The sequence below is a fragment of the Malania oleifera genome, chromosome 7, assembly GCF_029873635.1.
Source record: "Malania oleifera isolate guangnan ecotype guangnan chromosome 7, ASM2987363v1, whole genome shotgun sequence".
NCBI lineage: Eukaryota > Viridiplantae > Streptophyta > Magnoliopsida > Santalales > Ximeniaceae > Malania > Malania oleifera.
Genome location: NC_080423.1, coordinates 75,043,348 through 75,055,951, shown reverse-complemented (window position 1 = coordinate 75,055,951; position 12,604 = coordinate 75,043,348). Strand labels below are relative to the sequence as shown.

The 12,604-nt window shown below is 34.9% G+C and overlaps 1 protein-coding gene across 1 annotated transcript in view; it reads left to right on the top strand.

The window, feature by feature from the left end:
• Positions 1–12,300, top strand: part of LOC131160895 (uncharacterized) — a 30,938-nt gene extending 18,638 nt beyond the window's left edge. Inside the window, exon 2 of the mRNA XM_058116770.1 lies at positions 11,530–12,300. Within this exon, the coding sequence (XP_057972753.1) occupies positions 11,530–12,300 (771 nt within the window). The remainder of the gene's footprint in view (positions 1–11,529) is intronic.
• Positions 12,301–12,604: the final 304 nt, after the last annotated feature.

Genomic DNA, 12,604 nt, shown 5'->3' with positions numbered 1-12,604 from the left:
TGAATCCTTCACTAATGTCATAGTATTAGTGACAAATTTGAATCATTCACTAATGTCATAGTATTAGTGACGAAATTGTAATCCGTCACTAATACCCTACTATTAGTGACGAATTTGAATCTTTCACTAATGCCCTACTATTAGTGACGAATTTGTAATTTGTCACTAATACCCACTATTAGTGACGAATTTGAGTTGAGTCGCTCTAGACTTTATAGTGACTTTATTAGGGTTTTAGTGACGATTATGATCCGTCACTAATACTCCATTATTAGTGAAGAAATTTTTAATTCATCAATAAAAGTTAGTAGTAACGATATATATATAGCAACTATTGTAAAACCGTCACTAATACCCTGATTTTTTGTAGTGTTAAGAGAAAGGAAGCTTTACGCCAAATTTAAGAAATTTGAGTTCTAGTTGGAAAAAGTTACCTTCCTAGGACATGTGATATCCAAGGGTGGGATTTTTGTGGACCCAAGTAAGATAGAGGCAGTAGTGGATTGGGCGAGACTTGAGAATATTTATGAGGTCAAGAGTTTCTTAGGTCTGACAGGGTATTATCATCGATTCATGGAAAGGTTTTCTAAATTATCAAGTCCTCTGACAAGGTTAACAAGAAAGAATGTGAAGTATGAGTGGACTGATAAATGTGAGCAAAGTTTCCAAGAATTAAGGCAGCAACTCATCACTGCCTCGGTACTAACAATTCCTTTAGGAGTAGGTGGTTTTGTGATTTACAGTGATGTATCTCAAAAAGGGCTTGGGTGCATATTAATGCAATAGGAGAAGGTTATTGCATATGCTTCTCGGCAACTCAAGGAGTACAAAAGAACTATCCTGCGCACGATTTGGAATTGGCAGCAGTGGTATTTGCGTTGAAAATCTGGAGACACTACCTGTATGTTGAAAAGTGCGAAATTTTTATGGACAATAAAAGTCTCAAGTACTTCTTCACATAAAAGGAACTAAATATAAAACATAAGAGATGGCTAGAACTAATAAAAGACTATGATTGTACCATCAACTACCACCCAAGGAGGGCTAATGTGGCAGTTGATGCGTTAAGTCGAAAGTTAGAGAATGCATCAGTCTCAGCAGTGATAGCTCAACATCAAATCATAATGGATTTGGAAAGATTTGGTGTAGAAATAGTGGAGGGAAATGATCAGGCTTTCATTGCTAATCTGGTAATCCAACCAACCTTACTGGAAAAGATTAAAGCCACACAGATGAAAAATACAGAGTTGGTGAGGATTATGGGTAAAGTACAGAGTGAATTGAGGGTGGATTTTAACATCTCAGATGATAGGGTTTTGAGGTTTTACACCAGATTATGTGTACCCAATGATGTAGAGATTAAAAGAACAATTCTAGAAGAGGATCATCGCTTTCTTTATACCATGTATCCAAGAAGTACCAAAATGTATCGGGATTTTTGAGCATCTTTATGGTTGAGCAACATGAAAAGAGAAATTATTCGATTCGTGGAGTAGTGTCTTACCTGTCAGCAAGTGAAGGTTGAACATCAGAGATCAACTGGGTCATTACAACCACTCCACATTCCTGAGTGAAAGTGGGAGCATATTTCCATAGATTTTATAACAAGGTTACCATTAGCACTTTATGGAAAAAATGTCATTTGGGTAATTGTTGATTGTTTAACAAAAACTGCCCATTTTGTTTCAATCAAGGTTAGCTACACCATGAATAGAGTAGCAGAGTTGTATGTTCAGGAGATAGTTAGACTACACGATGTACTAGTATCCATCATATCAGATCGGGATCCACGATTCACTTTCCAATTTTGGAAAAGCTTGCAGAAAGCCTTGGGATAACACCTTACCTTTTGCACAACATTTCCTCCCCAAACTGATGGACAATCTGGGAGGACGATTCAGTTATTGGAAGATATATTGCGGGCATGTGTGTTGGATTTTAGAGGAAGTTGGATTCAGTATCTACTATAAGTGAGAGTCATTAATGAACTTGGGATGAGGCCGCTATGTGGGTGGTTGTCGGCTCTTTCTAGAGTTGGGTTATTATTACAGTAAATTCTAGAGGTTGTGATAAGTGATGGTTAGCAAATTTCAAGGACAAAATTTTTATAAGGAGGGGAGGATGTAGTAACCCAGAATAATAATAATAATAATAATTAACAAAATAATAATATTTATTAAGTAATAGATTATAATATAATAATATATGTTAATATAAAATCCTTTAATATAAAGATATAATATTATAATCTTATATATTATATATATATATACATACACACACACACACACACACACACACACACACACACACATATATATATATATATATATATATATATATATATAAAGGAAGCAGGAAACTTCCTTAGGAAGTTTTAAAAACCCCCCCCCCCTTCAGGTTTTGCTCTCTCTCTCTCTCTCTCTCTCTCTCTCTCTCTCTTCATTCTCTCTTTCTCTCTCTTAATTTTGCTTGCGTACCTCGGTCAAATTGAAAAACAAACATCATTTCTGGGTCCCAGCTCCACTACTCAACATTTTAACCAGAGAGATTTCATCGTTTGGACGTCGTAGGCACTACTCCAGGACTAAGGTAAGGGGAATAGATTAGGTCAGTTTATTTTGGAATTAAACCGATTAAACTTGGGTATTTGGATGCATAAATATTTTATTGGATTTTCTAAATGAATCAAGCGTATGAAATTTATGATTTTGGGTTTATTATATACGTATTTGGGAAAATAAAAGTGTGTAGGGTGATCATCTCCTTTTTCCTATGATATATATATATATATATATATATATTTCTGAGTTAAATTAAAACTGTAGAGGTGATCATACCCTTATTTTTAGCAAAATATATTGAGTGTATTATGACATACTTTCTCCAGTCAATTTACTAGACTATGATATAACACTAAAATTGTGTGGCATGAGAATAATATATTATATTGCATATTTAAACTTGTTGGAATTTTTATGGTATTATATGGTAAAAGTTGTGGTATTATACTAATTTCTAGAATTGTTGGGAATAATGCGGATATTTTGAATTTGACTGTCTAAATACCAATCACGTGGATCATTGGAAAATTTTGGAAAAATTATTGTGAATTGTGTGTTGAGAAGTTGGTTGTTGAGAAATTTATTATTGAGAATGATGGGGAGATATTACTATGAATTATGTGTTGAGAATTGAGATCATGCATTCTATTATATTATCTAAATTTCATTATATGTTCTAAGAACCTTGATGGACCAGTGGATGCTTGGTACCGTAGCTACAGACAAGAATCAGTGCAGCCACACTGTTCTAAGAGTGTTGGTGGATGAAAAGTCGATTTGGCCAGAGAAGGGTTGTGTACCCTCCTGGAGTCCAGACCAGGAAACGGTAGGCGAATTGGACTCACAGATGAGTTATTTTGATTTAGTCTTGGTAGGTCAACCAAGGCTAAGTCCAATCTTCAGACCGCACAACCCGTCATGGGGGTTAAACATATCGTTAGTCCAAAATGAGAGGTTCTTTTATACATACTTGTAGATTTATGTAATTGAGGCTATTACTAAGCCAGAGTTGTTAACTGAAGGAAAATAAGTATTTTTTTTACTATATAGGTGTGAGTTATATTTTACAAATGCCATTTTTATTTAAAGTTAATTTAATGGATGTATTTTTCTTACATAAAAACTCATTTTTTTCACACACTGATAATAATCTATTTCGTCTTTCTAAGAAGTGTCTCACCCCAATAAATATTTTCACATTTTGGGAAATACAGAAAATCAAGCCTAGCGAGTTACGGGGCGGGATGTTAGTTATTATAGTTTAGTGTAAGTATAGTGTGATATTAAGTTATTTATATATGTTTTTTTTCCTGGAGATTTAATAAGGTTATCTGGATGTACAAATGCAAACGATGTGACTGTGATGGTTTTAGTACTCTGGTATGGTATTTGAGGTTTAAGTTATTTTCGCTGCATGCTGTTAGCTTTTACCGTGATCCCAAGAGGAGGGGTGAATTGGTATTTTTAAAATTTAATCCCTAGGTAAATATCCTAGCAACAGTATATTCACAACCCTATGGTCAATCTAGTGCAAGTAATATAAATATATACCCAAAATTAAATAAAGCAATTTAATTAAGCTAACATGCACTAGAAAGCAGTAAAGTAAGAGTGACACGCAGAAATGTTATCGAGGTTCGACCAATTGTCTACATCCCCACCTTAACTAACAAGCACAAGGATTACCACTATAATTACTCACTTAAGCGGGTGGAGCAGCACTTAAACAAACTAGGTCAATTAGCACAGGGCTGACCTCAACCTTTACAACCAATCCTTACGGGGCTGGATTACCGCCCCCTCAGGCCACGCCTGGAAACACTCAGATTTTACAATCAAAGAATATTGGTACAGTAATTGTGCTTTTGTGTAAAGCAGATATGTACTCAGATACGCTCAATCACATACACTACAAAATAATTTAATATGTAAACTCAGTGTGGTTTAATATATCAACTCTCAAATATATTTTCTATCAATGTAATCAGTGCGTGAGAGTGCAAACAAGTGTAATCTTTGTATCACAAAAAATTCAATCAACGTGCTCAAACAAAAAAGTCAATCAAGTTTCAAATATTCCAATCAGCAGAATATCTCAATCGTGCAAATATCAAATAATGTATATGCTTGGTTTGCAACAATTATTTAATCTTTGTATTCAGCAAATAATATGTAGGTCAATGAATATTGTAACAAAGATTAATATCACATAAACAAATATCTTTTCAAAGTTATGAAAAGATAAATCGCTCAAGATATTTGAAAATGTTTTAAAATAGTTTATGCAATCCCAAAATAAATACAAATTTCCCAAGATATTGCAATGAATATGCAATACTCAGAAGTTTAATGCAAGTCTTCTTAGGCAAGACTTATCAACAAAGTCCCCCAAGAACACTTAGCTTTGGCCCTCATGAAAATCATATCACACAAGCAAATCAAGAAGAGCAAGCCTTTCAAACAATCCCTCAAACTAAACTTACGAAGAGTTTTTGCAATGAGAGAGGGTAAGAGTGAGTGAATGGAGTGTAAAAATGAGTAGTAGGAATTTTGAGCTTGAGAGAGAATTTTTAATCAAGTTGGCTAATTAAGTTTCTAATCACTCCAAATGAAGGGATATATATAGACTTCCCCTGAATTATAACTGTTAGGGACATGGTTAGAATAATTAGAAAAGTTTTAAAATTATTTAATTATTTTAAATCTATTTTACTGAGTTAACCACAGTAAAAAAATAAGTTCAACCCGGGAGCACCGGTCGACCAGGACAAGTTTGGTTGACCCAAGTTCTTGGGGTTCGGTCGACCGGGCCAAAAATGAACTACCCGTTTGGTCTATCGGACATGTATGTCCAAGGGCGATTTTTCAATATTCGCGAGGTTTGGTTGACCAGGGTCAATTTAAACTGGACTGGTCGGTCGACTAGACCGTTGGGTTCCCACATATGGGAACTAGATCGACAATGTTGGTGGTATACAAAAAGTTCTTGATCGACTAAGGGGTCAAAATGTTGACTTCCTAAGAGGTTCAGTCGACCTGGGCCAAATGAACTACAAGAGTTCGGTCGACCGAGCTATAATCAACCAAATGACCCGGACCAGGTTCGATCGATTGGGGTCAAAATGAACGTGAGGTGTCAGTCGATTGAGTGTGCACATTTTGTGCACTTTGGTCTTGTTTCATCCAACAAACACCCTATTCAAAAGTATAACACATACAAGTGAGTGTGTGAGTGTCCTAGGGTCTTTTCTAAGTCCTGTTTCAGTTATGTTTCGATTTGAACTTACCTATTAGACCATGCATGTGATGTGTGTGTGATTATTACAAACCAAAAGTCCTAATTACTATTACAAACCCTTTACATAAATGAAATATATTACAACAAAAAAAATTGGGACTTCACTCTTCACTTTCTTCTATATGCATTAAGATCTGTCAAATTTAGTTTGTGCACATAAACTTAAACACCCATTAGATATAATGAGTATTTGTCATTATCAAAATCGGACGTGACCTGTAAGGTCAACATTCTCCCCCCTTTTGATGATGACAATGAATATTGCAACAAAGATTAATATCACATAAACAAATATCTTTTCAAAGCTATATCAAGATAAATAACTCAAGATATTTGAAAATGTTTTGAAATAGTTTTTGTAATCCAAAAACAAATACAAACTTCCCAAGATATTGCAATGAATATGCAATACTCAGAAGTTTAATACAAGTTTATCAACAAAGTCCCCTAAGAACACTTAGGTTTGACTCTCAAGAAAATCGTATCACACAAGCAAATCAAGGAGAGCAAGCCTTTCAATCAATCACTCAAACTAAACTTATGAAGAGTTTTTGCAATGAGAGAGGGTAAGAGTGAGTGAATGGAGTGTAAAAATGAGTAGTAGGAATTTTGAGCTTGAGAGAGAATTTTTAATCAAGTTGGCTAATTAAGTTTCTAATCATTCCAAATGAAGGGATATATATAGACTTCACCTGAATTATTACCATTACGGACATGATTGGAATAATTACGAAAGTTTTAACATTATTTAATTATTTTAAACCTGTTTTACTGAGTTAACCACAGTAAAAAAATAAGTCCAACCCGAGAGCACCAGTCGACCATAACAAGTTCGGTCGATACAAGTTCTTGGGATTCAGTCGACCATGCCAAAAATGAACTGCCCGTTCAGTCGATCAGACATGTATGACCGAGAGCAATTTTTCAATATTTGCGAGGTTCGGTCGACCAGGGTCAATTTGAACTAGACTGGTCGATCGACCAGACCATTGGGTTCCCACACATGGAAACTCGGTCGACCAAGTTGGTGGTATACAAAAAGTTCTCGGTCGACTAGGGGGTCAAAATGTTGACTTCCGAAAAGGTTCGGTCAACAGGGGCCAAATGAACTATAGGAGTTCAGTCGACCGAGCTGTGGTCAACTAGTTGACCCGGACTAGGTTCGGTCGACAGGGGTCAAAATGAACGTGAGGTCCCGGTCGACTGAGTGTGTACATTTTGTACATTTCGGTCCTATTTCATCCAAAAAACACCCTATTCAAAAGTATAACACATACAAGTGAATGTGTGAGTGTCCTAAGGTCTTTTCTAAGTCCTATTTCAGTTATGTTTCGATTTGAGCTTACCTATTAGACCATGCATGTAATGTGTGTGAGATTATTACAAACCAAAAGCCCTTATTACTATTACAGACCTTTTACATATATTAAATATATTACAACACAAAAAATTGGGTCTTCACTCTTCACTTTCTTCTATGTGCATTAAGATCTGTCAATTTTAGTTCCTACACATAATCTCAAACACCCATTAGATATAATGAGTATTTGTCATCATCAAATACGGGCGTGACCTATTACGTCGACACATGCATTGAATTAATTTATGGAGAGTCGCCCTTGGACCCCAATGGGTTCAAGTCATTACAATTATGGTATCAGAGACAGTTTTATATTTTCAAGGCATGACAACTTGAGCCAATCCAGCTAGGTTGTGGTTATATAAATCTGAACAGCATGTTATAAGTGAGTTATTAATTCAAACGTCCTTGGATTCATCATATAACTTTTATTATTATTATTATTATTATTATTATTATTATTATTATTATTATTATTATTATTATTATCATTTTTTTTTTTGGATTACGCACCAGGTATCCACCTGTCCGTTTTACGGTCCACGTGACTAATTCTGCGCCCCTTGAAGTTGACCCCACAACTCCAAAGGGAGGGTAAATTCAGGAGTTCAGGGGCGGAAACGAGTCCGGGAGAGTTTGAACACTTGATCTCGTAAGAGGCACTCTCGCAGCTTGTACTACCACCTAAACCACACCCTAGGGGTTATTATTATCATTATTATTATTATGCTAGGTAGGGTTAATTGCTCTCTCAAAGTAACTTATCATTAACAAAGATTTATGAGTGAGTTGTCAACTTGAATGGCCAAACTCCTAAGTTTGATGATTGGGAGTATATTTTGAAATATTTATGAATGATTTTTAGAATATATTTGGATAATTATAGGATTTGTTTTTGAAAATTTTATGTATAATATCCCATGTTCATTTTGGACACTATGGTGCGGTACCAAACTCAGGAGGTGAAAGTCATCCGCCCATTGATACACTCCTGGTAATTCACCGAAGTAAACTCTCAATGGAGAATTGAACACATGACCTTGAGATCACCAAAATCACAAGTTGCTTTTACCACTCGAGTCAACCCAGCTAGGTTATGATTATAAGTATAATTAACTCAGATATTACTGCATTACTAAAGCGAACACATATATTTAGATTATATACGTTCCAAAACAAAAAAAAAAAAAAAATTAGATTTGATATTTGGATTTGCATGAATTAGAATAACTTGTAGTAAGTTTAATATGATTTTTATGTTGCATTTTATTAAAATTTAGGTAAATCTAAATGAAGCCCCAGAATCTAAACTTTGAAGCACAAGGTTAAGGAAAATTAATGAAAATATTTAAGTACCTTTTGAAACTTAAAATACGTTATATATATATATAATATTTTTTTTTTTTTTGTCTTTTAATTGTCAAGGGAAGTAAAAAGAGAAAATATATATAGTAATTTAATTGACAAAAAAAAAATTTAAAAATTTATTCTCAATCATGAATATTTTACATAGAAAATGCATAATGCAAATATAATGTTTTTTTTTTTATTTTTTTCTTTTATCAAAGTCATTGATTTGAATCGATTTATACCCTGCAAAATATGATTTGATCCGGTATTTATTAGGAAAGGGAAAAGAAAGAAAAATAAAAGAAATTTATTTTTTATTGTGTTTTCATTCTACATCAGATATCATTAAAATGAAAATATGTTCAACTTAATATATTTAAAAATTTAAAATAAGTATCAATAATATGTAAAATTAAATTTCTATTTATGGCTTTGATATATTTTTTATTTTTTTGGCAACTATTAAGATGAAAAAAAAAATTATTTAAGCATTTTTCAAATACGAAATGGGGTCTTAGAATTTACGGCTAAATTTGATTAAAAAAAAAGTAATTTTTGATTACTAATACAAGTTTTAAATGCAATTATCTAGCAAATCAAAAGTGCATTAAATAGAGGGATTATATAATGCCTTATCAATTTAAAGTTGAAGTACTCAAGTATCCAAAGGTCCAAGCAAATATATCTTAGTGAGTTATTTGACAACTCACTCATAACTTGTTGTTTTGAATAATAATAATAATAATAATAAAAGTTATATGATAAATCCAACGTTTGAATTAATAACTCACTCATAACATACTCTTATAAATAAGTTACGCGAAGAAGGATAGCTAATCTTACCTAGCATGATAATAATAATTATTATTATCATTATTATTATTTAATGGTGTGGGGAACCCTATGATATTACATTATTATTATTTAATAACAAAATAATTTAATATTATCATTAAATTATTACATTATTATTAAATGGGGAACCCTCTGATATTACACTATTACAAATTTTTTAATAACAAAATCATTTTTAAAAAAAAAGCTATGCACGTGCAAAAGCACGTGCTTTCATACTAGCCTTGAAACGTTTTCTCCCCACGGTTAGTTTATTCCTAATTTATTAAAATTCAGTTGGGTTAACAAAAATAGAATAGCAGAGAGAGGAAGAAGAAGAAGAAGAGGAAGAAGAAGCCAGTATCCCTATAAGCCCGGATGGTTTCTTTTGCGGGCTGCTCTGCTGTTGTCATTAAAAGGCACTCATAGCTTTTATGGTCGGTTTTCAAATATCTTTATTGCTGTTTCAATGAAGATATAACCCCTTCTGTTTCTGGAACTTCTTCTATACCCCATCACCTCTTCTCATCTTCATCCTCTCCCCGGAGAAACAGAGAGAGAAACAGAGATGGATTCTCTTTGGGGTTATCAAGAGGTGGGGACTATATTTCTGGAGATCTTCTTTCGGGGTGTCTACTCTGTGTTACGAAATTGCTTTTTGTGTTGTGGGTTTGGACTGTTTTTGCTTTCTGTTTTTGTTCTGATTGGAATTGGAATGTTACTCTGCTCTGCAGTTTTCACTAATTTATTAATTACTCTGCGTGGTGTTTAGTCTGTTCTGTTTTTTTTTTTTTTTTTTTAATTAGGTATAAAAGGTAGATTTGGGATGTGATTTGAAGCTCGAATCTTCACTGGGTTATTAATTTAATGCGATACTCCTGTAATCTTTTATCATTATGTGTGTTCTGTATTAAATTTGTTTTGATGTAATGAGAAAATGGGTGATTTTTTTTGCTGATGTTTAATATTGAAACATTTACAGCTCCTAAATCTGCTCATTCTTTCGGATTATGGCATTTTATAGTACTCGTTTGGCTTTGTTTAATTACTCATATCTTCCAAATCCTTTCCTTGCTTTTGAAACCCAAGGAATCCTAAAAGTACAGGCGCGGTTCCCTGCATTTCAGAATTCATATTCTTTTAACAAGTGAGAAAGTTTTAAACACCATAATTCATTTAATTTGTTTCTTTTGAAGCAGCATTCATTAGAAGGTTGATAAGCATTGGAAGACAGTAGACCGAATGGAATCAAATTTATAATTTGGTTCTTCATAATTTTACACTTAAATTTTTTTAAAAAATTTTTATTCTCACCTCATTTCATTTCGCAAAAAAACAGCCGTTGGATCTCCAAATTTGTATGCTGTCTTTCCTTTCAAGTAAAGGCATACTTTTCAAACCCCCTCGCGAGCTGCCCCGCTAGTAAAGGCATGAATAGTCTCTATTGTTTCTCAAGGGTTTAAACTTCAAACCCCATCCTGTTACGAGACAGGGAAGAATTAAGGAAAAAGCCGGTCACCCGGTAGATTAGAAGCATAATATTCAAACTTCGAAAGATAACAAGGCTCAAAGATGCTGATACAATCTCAGCTCTTTCCAAATCCCCTTACATGTGCTGTTAATACTAACTACTTCTCGGTTGAATTTCTTTTTTAAGTTTTCCCCTTTTTTGTTGAGATGGGTGCGTCGGGGGCACGCGGGAGCTATGGAATTAGCAAACCATGGATGCACCTATGTGATTCACCAGGCTGATGTATTGATTTCCTTTCCCCTGCCTTTATTCAGTCCTCCTGTTCCTTGTGCATGGAATCAGAATATCTCAGCATCAATGGAAATCAAAATGATACTTTTGTACTTTTAACTAATACTAAAAAATGTAGATGTAGTTAAACTTTTCGAGTCAAAAAACAGAGCATTGTTCATGGTTCATATTATAACTCACCATTAGCCCTGTGTCTCAATTTCCTTTCCTCTTTATGAGAGATGTCTCTGACACTCAACTTTTCTTCCTACGCTCAACTTAATTTTGAAAATTTTCTCACAACCAACACTGATCTGATCCTTTTTGGGAGTATATGTGGTGTTAAAATTTTGAATCCTTATGAATCATGCCATTAATTTAGGTTCAGGAGAGTATTGATGAGCTGAAACACAAGCTTCTGTGCACCACCTTTGAGTTAGAAACAATAAGAACAGAAGCCCAAGCAGAGATGAGAAAAAGCAAGGAGAACATAAATCAGTTACTCCAGCTCTTGGCCGTGGCCCGCCAGGAAAGAGATGAAGCAAGGGATCAACTGCAGAAACTTAACCAGGCCTTGCCATCGGCATCAGCGAAAGCCTCCCGCCTGCTTCCGCATACCCCGTCCGAAAGCCTCCCTCCAAGACCACCGAGAGCAAGCTCAAGCATACCCAGCGGCTTACCCGAGACGTACAATCCCCACTCATATGTTTCATCCCCGCCAAATTGCTTCTTCAACTCGGTTTCGTCTTCGAACTTCTCCAACAAGAACACCATGTCAAAACTGCCTTTTGGTTCAGAATACGGTAATGGGTCTGTCCCGGTGAGCGAAGATTACTCTGGAAAAGCCATAGCCGATCGTGCTTCCGCAACGATTGATGGTATTGTTAAGGGAAAATCGCTGCCTGAGAAAGGAAGACTGATGCAGGCAGTGCTCGAGGCAGGGCCATTGCTCGAGACACTTATTCTTTCAGGGCCACTTCCTCAATGGAGAACTCCACCGACAATGCAGCAAAAAATTCCATCGATCCCGATCAAGGCAGTGGATTGTTATTCGCGGCTCGATCAAAAGCTCGCGGGGGATTCTAGTTTTATGCCTCAAAACCCCTCTGTGATTTCATGCTTGGGTATCTCTGATACATCTAATTATAGATAAATTATTCATTGCTGATGAATTTTGAGCACCATCACATATGCTAGCTTCTTGATAAATGACGAGTGGTGTACTTGGATCCTGATTGAATACATAATGTAGCATATTGACTTGGCTTGGTTTATGCTTCCATGTCAGTCCTTCGAATTTCAGTAGCACTATCTATCACGAGGCATCGGCCAGGATGCCATCGCAGGTAATGTGGCATCCCCTGATTGGTTTACCCGGGTCCAACCGTTGACAAAATGTTGACATAGAAGGCCTCTTAAATTTTAATTCTTCCTCATTATCCCCTTAATCTTCTCTA